Here is a 20,459-nt window from a genome sequence, read left to right as displayed (position 1 = left end):
TGACTCATTAGTGTTACAAGGTCTCAGGTGTGAATGGGGAGAAGGTGTGTTAAATTTGGTGTTATTGCTCTGTCTCTTATACTGATCACTGGAAGTTCAACATGGCACCTTAATGGCAAAGAACTCTCTGAGGATCTGGAAAAAAGAATTGTTGCTCTATATAAAGATGGCCTAGGGCTATAAGAAGATTGCCAAGACTCTGAAACTGAGCTGCAGCACAGTGGCCAAGACCATACATCGGTTTAACAGGACAGGTTCCACTCAGAACAGGGCTCGCCATGGTCGACCAAAGAAGTTGAGTGCACATGCTCAGCTTCAAATCCAGAGGTTGTCTTTGGGAAATAGATGTATGAGTGCTGCCAGCATTTCTGCAGAGGTTTAAGGGGTGGGGGGTCAGCCTGTCAGTGCTCAGACCATACGCCGCATAAAATTGGTCTGTGTGGCTGTCGTCCCAGAAGGAAGCCTCTTCTAAAGATGATGCACAAAAAAGCCTGCAAACAGTTTGCTGAAGACAAGCAGACTAAGGACATGTATTACTGGAACCATGTCCTGTGGACTGATGAGACCAAGAAACTTATTTGGCTCAGATGGTGTCAAGCATGTGTGGTGGTAACCAGGTGAGGAGTACAAAGACAAGTGTGTCTTGCCTACAGTCAAGCATGGTGGTGGAAGTGTCATGGTCTGGGGCTGCATGAGTGCTGCCGATGTCTTGTCGAGCTGGCTCCCCTATCGGATAGGGTCCGACCTCGACTGTGTAGGCGCAGCGCATACGCAGTTGGAGGCCAGGGAACACCTGTTCGCCAGCTGTACACGCGCTTGCTCCCGAGGATACATGCCACGAAGCAAGGGGCCGAAAAAGGGGCGGAGACTCATGTGATATTGACACGCCGCTCTATACTACACGCTGCTCTATACTACACGCCGCAGCAATGGGGCAGAAAAAGGAGCGGAGGCTGATGTGATATTGACCAGTGCTTTTTTGGGGGATGGATTTCTCAATAAAATACACATCTCACATCCGCCCCTTGCTGTATAGAGCGGTGTGTATAACCAAGCAAAAAAGCACTGCTCAATATCACATCTACCCTTTGCTTCCCCTTGCTGTATAGAGCAGCGTGTACTATAGAGCGGCAGGTATAACCAAGCATCAAGAGCGAGCGCGTCTACAGCTGACCTACAGCTGACGAACACCTGTTCAGGCTCTGAGATTTCCTTCGGCTCGGATTGCGCCTGCGCAGTCAAGGGGAAACCATATCAATAGGAGGAGCCATATTGTTAGAACACCGGCACTGGGGAGCTACAGTTAATTGAGGGAACCATGAATGCCAACATGTACTGTGACATACTGAAGCAGATCATGATCCCCTCCCTTCAGGGACTGGGCCGCAGGTCAGTATACCAATATGATAACGACCCCAAACACACCTCCAAGACAACCACTGCCTTGCTAAAGAAGCTGAGGGTAAAGGTGATGGACTTGCCAAGCATGTCTCCAGACCTAAACCCTATTGAGTGTAGCGCCCCCTTGCTTTCAGCATGGGCACTACGCTTTAATTTAGTGGGGAATGGGAGAGTTACCTTGCTCCCATTCAATGTTTGTCTAAATTTAATGATCTCTGTCATTCTGGAAATTCCACTGGGTTATATTGTGGTCAGGGAGGACAGTGCCACCCCTGGCCGACAGCTGGCGCTAGAGGGGTTCTGGCAGAACAGATCTTCTCCCAGCAGCCAATTAGAGGATGTTCTCCCTCGCGGGGCATGCTGGGGGAGGATATATCTGTGAGAGAGGTCATGTATCGAAAACTTTCCGCGGGGTCCCCGTTCCAGGTGCAGGACCCACCTTAAGGGTACCCGCATCCATGGACCCCACCGGCGTGGCCCACCTGGCCGGCTGAACTTTGCAGCGAACCTCTTCCTGATGAGAGAAGGGACCCCAGTGCTCCACTAGGTTCCGAGGCCTATTGAAAGGATCCTAGTTTGGGATCGGGTGTCCAGACCACTGACAGGTATGCTTGCTGTCATCCGGGGACCATTTGCAAAAGAAGTTTACTGGGAGGATTCTCTGTCCTTATTTACTTAAGTCCTCTGTTAAAATTGGCCCGTGGCGGGGGCCCTAGAGACAGGTCTGTGTGAGAGACCTGTTCCTCCCAGTACTATTCAGAGTGACGCTCCGGGTCTGTCCGGGGGCACTTTACCCACACCGAGCAGAGTGGCGACGTGTATACATTCGGTTTAATGCAGAGCAGTTTAATGCAGAGCAGTGTATTGCTCGGTTCTACATCCAGGCCTGATACCGCATGGTTCTATTTCTTCCTTCATCAACCTTGACCTTCCTAATGTATGTTGATGTTGGCCGTGTTTGGCCTGGACAATAAAGCATTTAAAACTCTTTATTGGATGTCTGGACCTCCACTCACTGTTGCTATTCTCACTGTTACACCCTTAGACACTGCCAGGGCAACTTAGCAGGCCGGTCCCAAATCATTTAGCGGCTCCTCCGGGGGTAGCGCTACACAAGCATCTGTGGGGCATCCTCAAACGGAAGGTGGAGGAGCGCAAGGTCTCTAACATCCACCAGCTCTGTGATGTTGTCATGGAGGAGTGGAAGAGGACTCCAGTGGCAACCTGTGAAGTTCTCATGAACTCCATGCCCAAGAGGGTTGAGGCAGTGCTTGAAAAAAACAGTGGCCACACAAAATATTGACACTTTGGGCCCAATATGAACATTTTCACTTAGGGGGTGTACTCACTCTTGTTGCCAGTGGTTTAGACATTAATGGCTGGGTGTTGAGTTATTTTGAGGGGGCAGAAAATTTACACTGTTATACAAGCTACTCACTACTTTACATTGTAGAAAAGTATAATTTCTTTAGTGTTGTCGCATGAAAATAAATGATAAAATATTTACAAAAATGTGAGGGGTGTACTCACTTTTGTGAGATACTGTATATGTATTTTCTTTACTATATTCAGGAAAGTTTAACTACTGCAAATCCAATAACACAAACTAATAGCAGTGCAAATTACCAGCCCTTAGATATGATGGCTTGATGTGCTTTCTTTTCTTGCATTGATTTTTCCTTAACTTTTAACCAGTCAATCCTGCCATTAACACACTTCCTGTTCCAGGTTGACAACAGTAGTGAGCAGCATTGTCCTCCTTTGACAGGGAGTGTGTTAGGACTGCATAACACTGTGTTAGAAAAACACTCTACCTCCCTCTCTGCTCCACAACAGGGGGAAGCGTTTTGTAGCCCACAGAGTTTGCAGAGAACAATGCCAACAGATAATTTTCTGTGCTCTCTGCCCCTGGAATGTTATCAGCTCATGTGGATGAACAGCTCATTTTTTCTCTTGTCAAACAGATCTAATAAACACTTTTTTAACTTTCAACTATATATTTAACAGACCAAAAATGAGCACATAAGATACATTTATTGTTAGTTTACATACATTTTAGGTTTAATAAGTATGAAATATAGTTTATAGTATGAAACCGTGGCAGCTGGTGCTCGATATTTTGGAGAGGGGTGGCAAACAATCTTCCTGCCCTCACTTGCACCACCGCCACCCACCACCAACCCCCCTACCCCCGTGGGAGACGGATAGGAAGGTGGCCTTACCTTAGGAGCTGACAAGGGGTAGGGCTGCTGCTTCTCGCTCCAGCCGAGGAAAGAGCCGGGGGCTTCTCCTCCCAGCTGAACAGACGTTGCTTCTCCTCCCGACCAAACAGGAAGTCCTAAGACTCCTGGCCAATCGGGTCACAGGACCCACTTCCTGATTGGCCAGGAGGAGAATTACAACTGGGTGGGCTCAGGGTGGAGTCCTCTGGAAGCCACCCTATTTTGAAGCCAATCAGATGTGCTTCCAAAAAAAAAAAAACATTGAACTCCATGTATCCTAATGACACCTAATATTTGTAAATTATTACACCATATACAGTGGGGATCGAAAGTTTGGGCACCCCAGGAAAAAAATGGTATTAATGTGCATAACGAAGCCAAGGAAAGATGGAAAAATCTCCAAAGGGCATCAAATTACAGATTAGACATTCTTATAATATGTCAAAAAAAGTTAATTTTATTTCCATCATTTACACTTTCAAAATGAAAGAAAACAATAAAATGGCGTCTGCAAAAGTTTGGGCACCCTGCAGAGTTAATATCTTGTACTGCCCCCTTTGGCAAGTATCACAGCTTGTAAACGCTTTTTGTAGCCAGCCAAGAGTCTTTCAATTCTTGTTTGAGGTATCTTTGCCCATTCTTCCTTACAAAAGTCTTCCAGTTCTTTGAGATCTCTGGGCTGTCTGTCACGCACTGCTCTTTTAAGGTCTATCCATAGATTTTCAATTATGTTGAGGTCAGGAGATTGTGAAGGCCATGGCAAAACCTTCAGTTTACGCCTCTTGATGTAATCCCTCATGGATTTTCAGGTGTGTTTAGGATCATTATCCATTTGTAGAAGCCATCCTCTCTTTAACTTTGGCTTTTTCACAGATGGCATCAAGTTGCCATCCAAAATTTGCTGAAATTTTATTGAATCCATTTTTCCTTCTAATCGTGAAATGTTCCCTGTGCCACTGGCTGCAATACAACCCCAAAGCATGATTGATCCACCCCCATGCTTAACAGTTGGACAGAGGTTCTTTTCATTAAATTCTGTGCCCTTTCTTCTCCAAACGTACCTTTGCTCATTCCAGGCCAAAAAGTTCTATTTTAACCTCATCGGTCCACAGAACTTGTTTCCAAAATGCATCAGGCTTGTCTATATGTTCATTTGCAAAGTTCAAACGCTGATTTTTGTGGTGAGGACGTAGAAGAGGTTTTCTTCTGATGACTCTTGCATGAAGACCATATTTGTACAAGTATCTCTTTATAGTGGAATAGTGTACCACAACTCCAGTGTCTGCCAGATCTTTCTGGAGGGATCGTGCAGTCTCACAATCTCACAATCCTGCAAGCTGTTCTGTCTGATATTTTTCTTGGTCTTCCAGATCTTGCTTTAATTTCTACTGTTCCTGATGACTGCCATTTCTTAATTACATTCCGAACAGAGGATATTGACATCTGAAAACGCTTTGCTATCTTCTTATAGCCTTCTCCAGCTTTGTGAGCGACAACTATTTTCAGTTTCAGTTTTCTAGACAACTGCTTAGAAGAGCCCATGGTGCTGATTGTTGGGGCAAGGTCAGATGAGTCTGGGCATTTAAAACCTTTGAGATTGACATCACCTGGTCTTCCCAGACGATGATTGAGAACAATCCATGACATTGGCAGGTCTCAGCTTTGCAAAGGGGGCAGTGCATGCTAGAAATTCTGCAGGGTGCCCAAACTTTTGCAGACGCCATTTTTTTGTTTTCTGTCATTTTGAAAGTGTAAATGATGGAAATAAAATCTAACTTTTTTTGACATATTATAAGAATGTCTAATCTGTAATTTGATGCCTTTTGGAGATTTTTCCATCTTTCCTTGGATTCGTTATGCACATTAATACAAATTTTTACCAGGGGTGCCCAAACTTCCGATCCCCACTGTATGTGTGAGTATACTGACTCTAACTACTGCTGTGTATTGCAAAACTCAGATATAAATAAAAAGAAAGTATGAGTCCATCAGAGCATTAGTTAGAAAGTTCTACCACCGTTGCAATCATAATGTACAACCAGTCTTTGCAAACCAACTTATAAGCATTGCCCACATGCCACGTTGTGAATGCTCTTCAGTGAATACCACCACCATTGACAATCCACGCTCACCTTGATATATTGACCTATTCAACAATATAGGTCTCAATGCGCTTTCCCCTTTAACCACTTGCCTACTGTGCACATACACCCCCTTCCTGCCCAGACGAAATTTTAGCTTCCGGCACTGCGTCGCTTTAACTGACAATTGCGCGGTCGTGCGATGTGGCTCCAAAACAAAATTGATGTCCTTTTTTTCCCACAAATAGAGCTTTCTTTTGGTGGTATTTGATCGCCTGTGCGGTTTTTATTTTTTGGGCTATAAACAAAAAAAGAGCGTACAATTTGAAAAGGAACACAATATTTTTTACTTTTTGCTATAATAAATATCCCATTTTTTTTTTAAAACATTTTTTTTATCTCAGTTTAGGCCGATACGCATTCTTCTTCTACATATTTTTGATAAAAAAAAAAAATCGCAATAACCGTATAGTGACTGGTTTGCGCAAAAGTTATATTGGCTACAAAATAGGGGACATAATTATGATTTTTTTTTTAATTTGTTTTTTACTAGGAATGGTGGCGATCTGCGATTTTTTTCGGGACTGCGACATTATAGCGGACACATCGGACACTTTTGACACATTTTTGGGACCATTCACATTTATACAGTGAACAGTGCTATAAATATGCATTGATTACTGTATAAATGTGACTGGCAGGGAAGGGGTTAAATGTGTAGCCTAGTGAGTGTTCTAACTGTAGGGGGAGGGGGGGTGACTGGGGGAGGTGACCGATCTGTGTCCCTACGTACAAGGGACACAGCATCGGTCTCCTCTCCCTGACAGGACATGGATCTCTGTGTTTACACACAGAAATCCACGACCCTGCTCAGTTACTGGGCAATCGTGGGTGCCCGGCGGCCATCGCGGCCGCCGGGCACGTGCATTGTGTTCCCAGTAACGCAACGTTTTCCTTCTGAGTGAGTGAAAAACTTATATAGCGCAACACATGCGAACTGAATCGCCTCTGGGCGCTTGGTATCCATTCCCTGGGCCCTCAGAAGAGATGGGTCTTGATCTTTCTCCTGAAGGCCAGGTGGTTTTCCTCCAGTCGGATGGTGGTTGGTAGAGCGTTCCATAGTCTGGGTCCTTGGACCGCAAATCTTCGTTCTCCTTTGGACTTGTATTTGGCTTTGGGTATCTGGAGTAGATTTTGGTTGGTGGATCGCAGACTGGTGTTGTGTGCTTTTAGTTTTTCGCATAGATATTGGGGGGCATTTCCTTGAATACACTTATGCGTTAGACAAAAAGTTTTTTTTTCTTTGTCTGAATTTCTCACTTCCTGTTCCTCCTCAGTAAGCTGTTCTGGCTGACTAACCCCCAGCCAGAACGGCTCGGATGATGGGGGCAAGCTTACTGAGGAGAAACAGGAAGTGAGAATTCAGACAAAGAAAAACATTTTTTAGAAGGGAAATCAAAGGAAAAGGTAAGTGAACCAACAATGCACTAGCTTAACCACTTGGGATCCGCCTGCCGTCAATTGACGGCTACAGTGCGGATCCCAATCGCCAAACTGCCGTCAATTGACGTCCGCCCCTTAGGGCGGTCCCCGCGCGCGCTCCAGAGCGCGCTGCGGGGAAAATCTGTGTTGGCCGTGTCCCTCGGACACAGCCAATTACAGATCGCCGCGAACGGCCAATCAGAGTGGCCGTTCGCGAGGCGATCTGTGCGGCCAATGAGAGAGGATCTCATATGTAAACATATGAGATCATCTCTCATTGCCGTTTTACACAGAGACAGCGGTGCTGTCTCTGGAGAGGAGACCGATCTGTGTCTCTTGTACATAGAGACACAGATCGGTCACCCCCCCAGTCACCCCCCCCCTCCACCTACAGTTAGAACACTAAGCAGGGATACATTTAACCCCTTCCTCACCCCCTAGTGTTAACCCCTTCAATGCCAGTCACATTTATACTGTAATTAGTGCATATTTATAGCACTGATCGCAGTATAAATGTGAATGGCGCCAAAAATGTGTCCGATGTGTCCGCCATAACGTCGCAGTCCCATTAAAAATCGCAGATCGCCGCCATTTCTAGTAAAAAAAAATAATTAAAAAAAAAAATTCTGTCCCCTATTTTGTAAGCGCTATAACTTTTGCGCAAACCAGTCGCTTATTGCAATTTTTTTACCAAAAATATGTAGAAGAATACGTATCGGCCTAAACTGAGAAAAAAAAATGTTTTTTTTTTTTTAAATTGGGATATTTATTATAGCAAGAAGTAAAAAATATTGTATTTTTTTCAAAATTGTCTCACTTTTTTGTTTATAGCGCAAAAAATAAAAACCGCACAGGCGATCAAATACCACCAAAAGAAAGCTCTACTTGTGGGGAAAAAAGGACGTCAATTTTGTTTGGGAGCCACGTCGCACGACCGCGCAATTGTTAGTTAAAGCGTTGCAGTGCCGAAAGCTGAAATTTCACCTGGGCAGGAGGGGGGTATATGTGCCCAGTAAGCAAGTGGTTAAAGGAATCTATTTAGAAAATAAAAAACAAACCTTTACAACCCCTTTAAGGAGTTCGACCCCTTTTACACTGGGGCGATTTGCAGGCGCTATAACGCTAAAAATAGTGACTGCAAAGCTCCCTGAAACAGCCGCTGCTGTCTCTCACTGGAGTGGTGTGCTAGTCCTGCTACACTTGTCTTGTCATACAAGTCCTGCTAGCAGCATCTTTGGAGCGGTGAAGGAGCGGTGTGTTTAGACAATATACAAATAGACAATGTTATACACTCAGGAAATGTAGGCACACCCTTGGTTACTTACATGTAAGGCAGTGTCGACATTGTATGCATTCTAGGAACTAATGTATTAATTTCTCTACAGCAAAGGAAGGAATTGGAGAAAGAGCACAAAATCCAGACCCCGGAATAAATCAAGTTCACTGTTCAGTGGTTCAGATGATGATCCAACACAGACCGCAAGTATGTGATCCAACTCCGATATAATCATTATACTGTTTAGGGCTATTTTTAAAAATAAATTTTTTAAATTGCAGCTTGTAGCCTGCAGAAAATCACATTTAGCAAGTGTCTAAAAGGAACAGTAAACCGAATCCATCAAATCTCACACCTTTTATAGGTTAACACACTGTTGAAGAGAGCCAGTGTGAATTTTAGATCCCTGTCTTTGTCTCTGTGGAGTCCCAAGAATCACAATCTCAGGCTGTACACAGTGGCCCGGAATCAGAAAGGAGAAACGCCATCGTAACTCTGAGTGTGCGGGGTCGTAACTATGCCACTGATTCATAGAATCAGTTACGCATAGATTTCCCTAAGATCCGAACGACGTAAGTGTCTTACACCGTCGTATCTTAGGCTGCATATTTACGCTGCCCGCTAGGTGGCGCTTCCGTAGATTTACGCAAGGAATATGCTAATTAGGTAGATACGCCGATTCAGAAACGTACGTCCGCCCGGCGCATTTTTTTACGCTGTTTGTGCTCGCCTTTTTCCGGCGTAAAGTTACCCCTGCTATATGAGGGGTATCCTATGTTAAATATGGACGTCGTTCCCGTGTCGAATTTTGAAAATTTTACGTCGTTTGCGTAAGTCGTGAATAGGGCTTTACGTAAGTTACGTTCACGTCTAAAGCATTGACGATTTGCGGCGTAATTTCGAGCATGTGCACTGGCATTTTTTCACGAACGGCGCATGCGCGGGGTCACATGTAATTTAAATAAAACACGCCCACATCATCCACATTTGAATTAGGCGGGCTTACGCCGACACACATACGTTATGCCGCCGTAACATAGGGCGCAAGTCCTTTCTGAATACGGAACTTGCGCCCTAATTTACGGCGGCCGTTACGTTACGCCCGCCGATAGATAGACAATTCTATCTGAATCCGGGCCAGTGCCTTCATGTCTACCCAAGTCTTCACTAAACTGACCATTAGTGATGGGCTCGGGTGTGTTCGGATCAAATCCACCAGGAAGCCGTCACTGCACACCTCCAATCATAGGCAGTGAGGCATTTCCCCCGACTGACAGCTGCACAGACACACGCTGCCTATGATTGGCGGTGTGCAGTGCCGGCTTCCTGGTGGATTCCATCCGAACACACCCAAGCCCATCGCTACTGACCATACACTTATCCAAACTCGGCAAGTCCAGAAGGATTTGGCCAAATTTCGAATAGTGTGTGGCCTTACTCAACAGAATTTGATTGTTTAACCCTTTCGCTTCCAGAGCCATGTTTAAAAAAAAAAAATTTAGGCCTGAAGATTGCATAAACCCCCAAAACTTTATATATTTCTGAGAATAAAATAGTGGTAGTTCTAATTTTTTATGTCACACGATGTTATTATCTAGAAAACTTTCAGTAAAATATAAACTAAAGTTAATTTTAGGGCACAAAAACACAATAAATGATCATTTTTTTTGTAAAACATACTTCAGTACTTTATATTTTTCATGCAATGCTTTAAAAGCACCCTACAGGCCATCAGTTAGGCGTTAGAGGAAGTCTAGTGAAAAATATTGCTCTCACTCCGGCATGCGTGGCGATATGTAACGTGTATAGCAATCAATGTTTTGCGCTCCGAGCCCACCTTTAAGTCAATTAGAGCCTTATGCCGCGTACACACGACCGTTTTTCGGGTTCTAAAAAATGCAGTTTTAAAGGGTCTAGAAAAAACTACGTTTTTTTTTCAACCGATCATTAAAACGGCCTTGCCTACACACGATCGTGAAAAAAAATGCTCTAGCAAAGCGCGGTGACGTACGACGGCATTATAAAGGGGAAGTTCCATTCAGAGGACGCCACCCTTTGGGCTGCTTTAGCTGACTTCGTGTTAGTAAAAAACGATTCGCGCTTTTCTGTCTGTTACAGCGTGATGAATGTGCTTACTCCATTACGAACGGTAGTTTTACCAGAACAAGCTCTCCCATCTCATAACTTGCTTCTGAGCATGCACGTTTTTTTCACGTCGCTAAAGCCCACACACGACCATTTTTTACAAACTTAAAAACGACAACGTTAAAAACGCTGTGAAAAATTAGAGCATGTTCGAAAAAAAAAAATTGGCCATTTTTTAGAACCCAAAAAATGCTCTGAAGCCCACACGCGTTTTTAATGACATAAAAAAAAAACTTAATTTTTTAGAACACGGAAAACGGTCACGTGTATGTGGCATTAGGCTTTAATCATGTGCTTCAAAAAACAAACATTGAAATCCATGCGTCCGGCGCCCTGCATGTAGAATAAGGGCCGGGCGAATGGATTGGGGTGGTGGGGCGGCACCCCTGCGCCCCTTATGGATGGGCCGCCACTGGTGCCCACGTAGCTGATGTAGTGATCTGGGGAATTGAAATCCCTGCTATTCTTCCCCTTCCTTCTGTAGGGCTTCCTGGGATGGGTCAGAGTGATTCCGATTGGTCAGGTTTTGGTGTTGACCAATCGGAATCACTCTGATCCATACAAGAAGCTCTACAGAAAAAACGGGAAGAAGAGCAGGGAAGTCAAATCCCCCAAATCGTTGCAATGGCTACATGGGCACTGACAGCTCCACACCCATGGAGGCAAGTACAGTGGGACAGGGGAGAGGGGTAGAGAGGGTTTAGGGTGTTCACCTGAAAAGGTGAACTAGCTCTTTTAGTCCCCTTCCCTCATAGCACAATTGACTGGTCCGCTTCACACTGCAGTTTAGATCTCGCTCTTTAATAAAGGTTCTGGCTGTGGTTTATAAAAAATATTTGGCAGACTTCAGCAGACATTTAACAAGTTTCAGGACTGCTCTTAAAGCTTGTAAATGCCTGTCTTTATAAGGGAAGGTTTATAAATGTCCCAGTAAATGCGGCTTAATGGAAGTAGGTATCTAAACACTGATCATAATCACCACACAGATTAATCATACATAGTGGGCCAGATTCTCAGTGGAGATACGACGGCGTATCTCCAGATACGCCGTCGTATCTCTGAGTTGCGCCGTCGTATCTATGCGCCTGATTCATAGAATCAGTTACGCATAGATTTCCCTTAGATCCAACAGGCGTAAGTCTCTTACGCCGTCGGATCGTAACTGCATATTTACGCTGCCCGCTAGGGGCGTGTACGCTGATTTAATATGTAATATGAAATATGTAAATCAGCTAGATACGCGAATTCACAAACGTACGCCCGGCCGACGCAGTACATTTACGCCATTTACATTAGGCTTTTCCCGGGGTATATTTACCCCTGCTATATGGTGGCGTAAGTGCGGCGTACCAATGTTGAGTATGGCTATCGTTCCCGCGTCGAAATTTGAAAAAGTTATGTCGTTTGCGTAAGTCGTCCGTGAATGGCGTCCTTGCGGCGTATTAGGAGAAATGCACACTGAGAAATTCCACGGACGGCGCATGTGCCGTTGGGGAAAAACGTCAATCACGTCGGGTCACAGAACATTAACATAAAACACGCCCCCCTGTCCCACATTTGAATTAGGCGGGCTTATGCCGGCCGATTTACGCTACGCCGCCGCAACTTACGGAGCAAGTGCTTTGAGAATACAGCACTTGCCCGTCTAAGTTGCGGAGGCGTAACGTAAATCGGATACGTTACGCCGCCGCAAAGATACGCTGATCTACGTGAATTTACTCCAGTATCTCTACACCAATGATGATCACACTGCACTGTCTAATGATACACAGTACCTAAACACAAAAAATAATTACACTGTACTGGAGAATCATACTGAGTATGCCCATTATGATCACAATGCAATGGATAATGAAACTATCTATCTATCTATCAATAAAAATCACACTACATTGTATATTGACAGTGAATTCCCTTATCTAGGAATTAAACGATGTGCCTCTTGCAAGACACAGAAGACTCCCCTGTGGCGCGATGCGGAGGATGGGACTCCGCTATGTAACGCCTGTGGCATCAGGTAATAATTGCATCACATCACATTTATGAATAAAAATAAAAAGTTAAAACGTGCAATTTACAGTTTTCATGCATATTATATAAATGTATGCTGTGCTTCTGGTGAAAATTCTACAGTGCAATGAACATGCTGAAATCTAGCTATTTTTTTATTGTTGAAGTTCTTTTCTAATCCTCTGGCTATTTCCCCTCAAAATGGTGCACATTCTTTCTACTCAGTGCCCTATAAGCAGGGCCGGTGCTACTACTAGGCAGCCCCCTAGGGAGCACTGCTGCCTAGGGCTCCCGGCCACTGGTATTTCTACTCTCCTTTTTTCTGCAGCAAGCAACCAAGTCTCAGCATCAGCAGGCAGCCGCCGCTCCCTTCGCACATAGTGTCAGAGGCGCAGCGGTGGCGGAGGGCTGTGTCTGTGTCCTGACTCCTGAATGAATGGAAGCAAGCAAACATTCAGTGATGGGCACTGGTAGGCTGCATTTTGTGGGCGCTGGTGAGGCTGCATTTTATGGGCGCTGGTGAGGCTGCATTTGATGGGCGCTGGTGAGGCTGCATTGATGGGCTCTGAAAGGCTGCATTTGATTGGCACTGGTGAGGCTTCATTGATGGGCATTGGTGAGGCTGCATTTAATGGGCATTGGTGAGGCTGCATTTAATGGGCGCTGGTGAGGCTGCATTTAATGGGCGCTGGTGAGGCTGCATTTGATGGGCGCTGGTGAGGCTGCATTTGATGGGCGCTGGTGAGGCTGCATTTGATGGGCGCTGGTGAGGCTGCATTTGATGGGCGCTGGTGAGGCTGCATTGATGGGCTCTGAAAGGCTGCATTTGATTGGCACTGGTGAGGCTGCATTGATGGCACTGGTAGCTGCATGTGATGGGCATTGGTGAGGCTGCATTTGATGGGCGCTGGTGAGGCTGCATTTAATGGGCGCTGGTGAGGCTGCATTTGATGGGCGCTGGTGAGGCTGCATCGATGGGCTCTGAAAGGCTGCATTTGTTTGGCACTGGTGAGTCTGCATTGATTGCGATGGTAGTTGCATTTGATGGGCGCTGGTAGCTTCATTTGATGGGCGCTGGTAGGCTGAATTGATGTGCGCTGGTGAAGCTGGTGTTAAAATCCTTGCACCAGCCCTGCCTATAAGTGTCTCAGTTTTAATTCCATTTCTCAGAAGGATAATTGTATTTTAGCATCGAGGAGTATAAAGGTAAATTCTTCAATAAAGAGGCTAATATTGTATTTTTATTATTATTATATTTTTTTGTTACCAGGGATGGGTTTTTGGCTGATCCCAGCTGCTTCTCCCTAACTTATTTGTTGCTTTGTGTTCTTTCCTTGTGAAAGCTTCTACAGAGCTCTCTGTACAGAGAACATTTCACAGGCAACTCCCCTGCTACCCACTCACTGTTTCCACACAGAGCTGGACGTTATCCCACATTCCTCGCTGTGCCCGGGAATTCCCACTCAGCACATGCAACAAACTTTTTCCAGTCTCTTTCAAATTATTAAGTTTGGACTCCAAAACGTCTCCAAAACAAATATACTTTGGACGCACGCAGTGATTCTCTGTATAGTTAGTGCATTACCGGCTTCCCTGTGAAAGAAGACTTTCGCTGAAAAGGAGCCATTTTGATTTGATGGAGCGGTCAAGCCGTGGGTAAAAATGTTACTAACAAGTCACTGTCAATGGCTGTCTTCAGTGGGTGGGAATGGTGAGTCACGATGGTCATCTGTGTATAACATCTAATGCCACAGATTGCTACAATTGCAGGTTGGAAAACCCTTCCTGGTATCTATAAGAATTTTTTCTTTTGTCAGCCATCTCAAAAATGTATAACTTTTGTTAACGGCGGATGAAAAATTTGTTTAAAAAAGCTTCATTACAAACACATTACAATATATACATTTACAAAATGTGATTTAACCTAACAAAGCCTAAGTTTACTAGAAAAAAAAAATGGAACAAGAGACTTTACAAACTATAAATGCATTATCTGCCTCTGGACAGCTGCCACCACAATCCCTGGTTAGAGAATATACCGAAGGGTCAGCTCTTGAGATTGAGGAGAAACTGTACGAAAACCAACGTATTCCTGGAACAGGCTGATTTTATTGGCAAAAGATTTATAGAAAAAGGTTACAAACCAGATTTTATTGAGAAAAAAATCAAAGATGTAGTCACTTTGGATAGAGACACGCTGATCCAGGACTCTGTGAGAAACAGCTCCTTCACTGGAAAAATACCATTAATAATGGATTATAGTGTACAACACAAGCAAATAGAGGCGATCTGTAAAAAATATTGGCATATTGTGAAGGCCGACCGACATTTGGCACAGGTACTTCCTGAAAAACCCCTATTCACATATAGGAGGGCCCCAACGCTGAGAGATATTATTGCTAAAAACGTACTAGATCCACCAGAGAAAAAAAGTTTTTCATTTTTTAATGAGAAAGGGTACTATCCGTGTAAAAAATGCTTTACTTGCAAACGCACCAAAGAGAGCAAAAAGAAGAAAGAGACTTTCAATTCCTGTTTTACAGGGAAACAATATAAAATCAAAGAATTTATCTTCTGTGAGACGGAGGGGGTAGTGTACTTGTTGGAATGTCCATGCAAGATTCAATATGTGGGCAGAACAAAAAGGAAATTGCGGAAAAGACTTCGGGAACACACACAAAACATAATCAATGGGTTCCCCAAGCATAGTCTATCCCGCCACTATGACCAGTGCCACAATAGAGACCCCTCGTCATTGATGGTGTGGGGGATAGAGAAATACAAACCGCATTGGAGAGGAGACAATAAAGTGCAGAAAATTAGTCAGGCAGAATCTCGTTGGATACACGAGTTATGCACCCTCACGCCACAGGGGCACAATGTCGAGTTTGATTTGAATTGTTTTATATCCAACTTTTAACTACCTATTTGCCTGATTCTTTTACTAGTGATTTTATAATTATTTTACCAATAATTTTAAATAGGTACTGCTGTGGTTTTAGGGTTACATCACCGTACTTATTTACTGGTCCTGGTTATTTGATTAGCGCAACCATGTATTGGTCTTACAGTATTGGATTTTCCTTTTTATTGCCATTTTATATTGACATTTTTAACATTTATTCCTTATTATATTTCTTATTGTGGCTCTGGAATTTTTTACCATATATTTATTAGCCTTGGCCATTGTTTTATACATATGAGTCACTTTATGGTTAATATTGCCACATAAGGGGTTTTTTACATTGGATTATTCATTTTAATTTTATTTTATTGTGGCTTTATATCTCCCCACCACATATATTTTAGCCTTGATCAGGGTTTTTACACTTATGAATTATTTCATAAATTAGTAGAAGATTGCCTACCTGGGTTCCGCACTGCCTTTTTTCTTATTATGTTCTGTCTCTCTGAATATAATTGGATTAATCTAAATGTTCAGCACGACAATGAGGTGGATGGCTGGGCATTTGAAATATGCACCTTACATTTCCAGCAGGTGGCGACATTTAACAGTCCACCTATATCTTACTTATACTATTCCTTCCTCCTACCACTAGAGGGAGCACTTAACTCAGAGGATCGCTGTGTCTGAATTATGTGTTTTTTTATATATATTCATATTTTATCTAACATCACTGTAGAAACACTATATGTCTAGATTGATCGCAATGATGTAGATGTACTTTTATTTTATGATTGCTATCTAATTGCATAGCTCTTTACTTGTGATGCCGGCGCTATAAAAATCATGTCCACACCAGCTGCCCTCTATCCTATGATTAAGCGACGTAGGGCTGTCGCGATACGCGTGAGGAGGACACAGAGGGCTTGCTGGTGAAGTCACCTGCTTTGCGGCCGCAGAGCGGTGACACTCGATTGTACACACGCTGTTTAACACAGCAATGTTTGTGAGTGTATTTGTTTTTCTTTATTAAACTGATATCCTGTGGTTTTATGCTATGGAGGCATTCCTGTGTTTCTTTTTGAGAGCCTGAATGGGGAGGAGTGTGAGCCGTCTTTGGATCCTGGATTGTATTTATGTGACTGCAGAGCAGCTCCTGTTACAGGCTTGGTAAAAGCCTCAAGAAGGTAAGAGGCTGGTAAAAACAATCCCCACACTGAGGAAAATCGGGCTGGTTTGATTCACAGACATATGAGCACAATGTAACAAGTCTTCATTGAATGAGCACAATGTAACAAGTCTTCACTGAATTAACCACTGATCATCTGAATTGTTGAATGGAGCACAGATGCACTTTGCACTTTGGACTTTATTTTTAATATTTTCATTATCACTTGATTGTGCACTGGATATAGTTTTATTCACTATCACTAATCCTGCAGTGATATTGTACTATCTGTTTTTGGACTATTATTTATGATTTTTTTATTTTTTTATTTTATTTTTTATTTTATTATTATATTATTATATCTTTTTCATTGCACAGAAAAACAACAGTTTTATGATTGAACCGTTTAGGTTTTTAGGACACTTGCATTTTTGGACTTCTTTTCAGTTGTTGCTTTTTCCTGCATGTGTTTGCTAATTAGTAATTAACCACTACTTTCCAGGAGAGCTGGAGCTTTCATTCACTGCTATTATTGTTTTAATTATTAGCACTTTGCACTTGTTTTTCATCAAGCACTTTAAGGATTTATGACACATATTTTTTAAAAAAGGATTATTATCCCATGTACACTGTGCGGCCAGTCAGGCACTTTTATCCATTGGATTTCATTATTTATTCACTCGCAGTTCCTTCCACATCTAATTATTGATGTTGGATGGTATTGTTTGGGCATAGACCTCGAGTGTTACACATTTTTACCCCAGTAGAGGACGGACTCACTCTCATACTTTAGGAATCATTGTTTAGAATATTTTATTGTTTTAAATTATTGTCGGTTTTTAGTATTTGCAAGCGCCACTACATCCCCCTGTCTATCATATGCTGTCAGTGCGTGAGCACTATTAGTTGTGGCTGCTGCTTGATTGTAACTTTTAATTTATTTGTACCACTATATATATTTTTTCCCGGGTTAGGCTGGTTTGCGCATTAGTTCCCCCCTTGTTTTATAAATGCATTGTGTCCCTTGTGTTGATGGCTCCTGCTTGTTGAAATCTACCTCTTTCAATCCCTCCTACCCCGACTGTCATAAACCTCTGGTGTGGTGGGGGTTAATAAAGCTGAAGAACCTGTTATATGCACTCATTAAGAGTACTGACTATGCCCGCCCTCTCTGCCCCCTCCCCATTCATAGAAGCTGTACTAAAACTTCAGTGAATGAAATGCAAGCTGTGAAAAAATTAGGTGGACCTTTCAGTCATCTGCCCATCTTCCATTTATAGATCCTCTTTCATTAATGGAAGCTATTGTAGCACCCTTCAAGTGTATGCTAGAGTAGTGCAGGCAAATTTACTGGCTTTTGGTAAAATTAGTCTTTGAATCTGGGTCAAGAGTTTACTAAAGTTCAGGGCTGGGTGACTCATCTTGGCAGCAGCCCCTGATGCCTTCCCCCTGGTCTGGAAGGATGGAGAACCTTCTAGAACTAGTGGGTGGGGGTTGGGAAAAGCCAGGGCCGATCCTAGTCGCAGGCACCTGGGTGCAGAAATATTTCTGGCTCCCCCACATGGGCGTGGTCATGTTACTAACTCCTCCCCTTTACAAATGTTTCTGTGGCAATGACTAAATTACAAAGATGCTCCCCCACGAGGTCTTCATTACCCTGGGATCCTTAGATGATCTCTTAACAATTAACAAAATACAGGAAGAGAAGCAGAGTACTTTATTGGGACCTGGAGGGGGGGGGCTCTCTGATGGACAGGGCTTCTGTTAGAGAGTCTGTTAGAAAGAGCCCGCAGACATTTTAAAGACATGATACAGGAGACGTTCAGAGACCGCAGACTTGGTACAGTAGATGGTCAGAGATCGCAGACTTGGTACAGGAGACGGTCAGAGACTGCAGACATGGTACAGGAGATGGTCAGAGACTGCAGATGTAGTACAGGAGATGGTCAGAGACTGCAGACGTAGTACAGGAGATGGTCAGAGACTGCAGACGTAGTACAGGAGATGGTCAGAGACTGCAGACATAGTACAGGAGATGGTCAGAGACTGCAGACATAGTACAGGAGATGGTCAGAGACTGCAGACATAGTAAAGGAGATGGTCAGAGACTGCAGACGTAGTACAGGAAATGATCAGAGACTTCAGACATAGTACAGGAAATGATCAGAGACTTCAGACATAGTACAAGAGATGGTCAGAGACTGCAGACATAGTACAGGAGATGGGCAGGGGCTGTGTATCCTATGCAATCTATAATGCCATAAAACATCTAGAGCAGGGGCAGCCCAGAGCACGTGTAAAAGGATGCTGGGAATGCCATCCCCAGCACACTGAACACTGTGACTCACCTCGGTTCTCTCTCTGTGCAGCCCAAGATAGAGATGGGAGGGGGAGGCATTCCAACTGGAGTTGGTGGAGACAGTGCAGAATCCAAACTCCCAGTGTGAGGAATTCATTCCTGCACATCAGAACTCAGCAGCCACTGAAAACTAGAACTCTTGTGTCAGGAAGAGGAGCGGCCCCCTCCCCCGAGCACTGCCAAGCTGGACGTGCTGCCCTATGCTCACACATCAGTTCTGGACAGACACACACCTTATGCTCAGAACACTAGTTCTGGACGGACACAAACAAGGAGGGAGGGGAGAACTCTGGCACTTCGGCGCCCCCACCTCTGCAGGCGCCTGGGTGAAAAGCACCCTGGGAAGAGCTGCCTTAAATATTTATGGGGCCTCGGCCAATCCCCAGCAGTGGGCTGGCAGGAGACTGATACAACCCTATAAATAATTAGCCATGCCAGCAGGGACGGTTGGGTGAAAGATGGAGATACAGTGTTAAGGAGGCTGTTGTGACTCTCAAGGGTGCCTCCAAGTTTGGGGGGGTGACCTGCCTTGGGCTGGGGTTTGGGTGCTGAAAGGATCCTGCCAAAACACACGGTAGGAGGTATTCCTGGAGGCAGAGGAGCAAGAGAGGACAGAGTGAGTAGTGCAACACTGTTGGGGACTAACAAAGGGGGAGATTTCAACACGTTTCCAGTCTCTCTTGAAGACAGCGGCGTGCTTAAGTCTTCTATCCTTCCCTTCTTAGAGTCAGCCTGGGGGGGGGGGGGGGGCGCTGGTCAAGAGTCAGTCGGGTGGATTGGTGTAGAGAGGTAGGCAGAAGGGCTGATGAAAAAGGCAGTTTCAGCCAGATGGATTGGCATTGCCTGAAGAGGTGGTGCTGGGATCAGTGGCCAGAGGTCAAGTTACATGTTGTTTCACTACATCTGAGCTACACTTCAGGAACTGCGAGTTCCTGGCTGTAATGGGCTGTTGCTGATCTGACAAGGAGTCTGTCAGATCCTTCCAGAGTGACTCAGCAGAAGCTGACAAGTATGTGTAGGAGGGAAGAGGAGACTATATATGGATGTATATAGGAAGTTGTCCCTGAAGTTTGCTGAAGTCAAGTGGGCATCCCATCACCTCCCATCCCTATCCATGTTGTTAACCCCCTAAAAAATTAAAACGATAAAACAAAGCTACAAACTGTTTTCTGACTCTGCGTGCCTGTGAAGATTCGGTGTGTCTGGATGTGCAGGAGTGAGGGGATCCTGTTCATCTGCAGCTCCTACGTGGGGTGTGCCACATTATAGTACAGCTTCTATAAATGGAGAAGGGAGGGTAGAGGGGCAGAAAGGGCGGCATAATCGACAATCGATAATACTTGATGAGTGCCTGACACAGATCTCTTGGGGCCCCCCTCCTTCCCCCGTACCAGAAGATTACTGCTGCAG

General features: G+C 44.3%; 1 protein-coding gene across 1 annotated transcript in view; it reads left to right on the top strand.

The window, feature by feature from the left end:
* Positions 1 to 20,459, top strand: part of ZGLP1 (zinc finger GATA like protein 1) — a 55,895-nt gene that overhangs the window by 23,362 nt on the left and 12,074 nt on the right. The window contains exons 3-4 of the mRNA XM_040346411.1: positions 8,572 to 8,669; positions 12,531 to 12,624. Of these exons, the coding sequence (XP_040202345.1) occupies positions 8,572 to 8,669; positions 12,531 to 12,624 (192 nt within the window). The remainder of the gene's footprint in view (positions 1 to 8,571; positions 8,670 to 12,530; positions 12,625 to 20,459) is intronic.

The sequence above is a fragment of the Rana temporaria genome, chromosome 3, assembly GCF_905171775.1.
Source record: "Rana temporaria chromosome 3, aRanTem1.1, whole genome shotgun sequence".
In the NCBI taxonomy this organism is placed as follows: Eukaryota; Metazoa; Chordata; class Amphibia; order Anura; family Ranidae; genus Rana; species Rana temporaria.
Note: the sequence above shows the minus strand (reverse complement) of the source record. Positions and strands in the feature narration are given on the sequence as shown.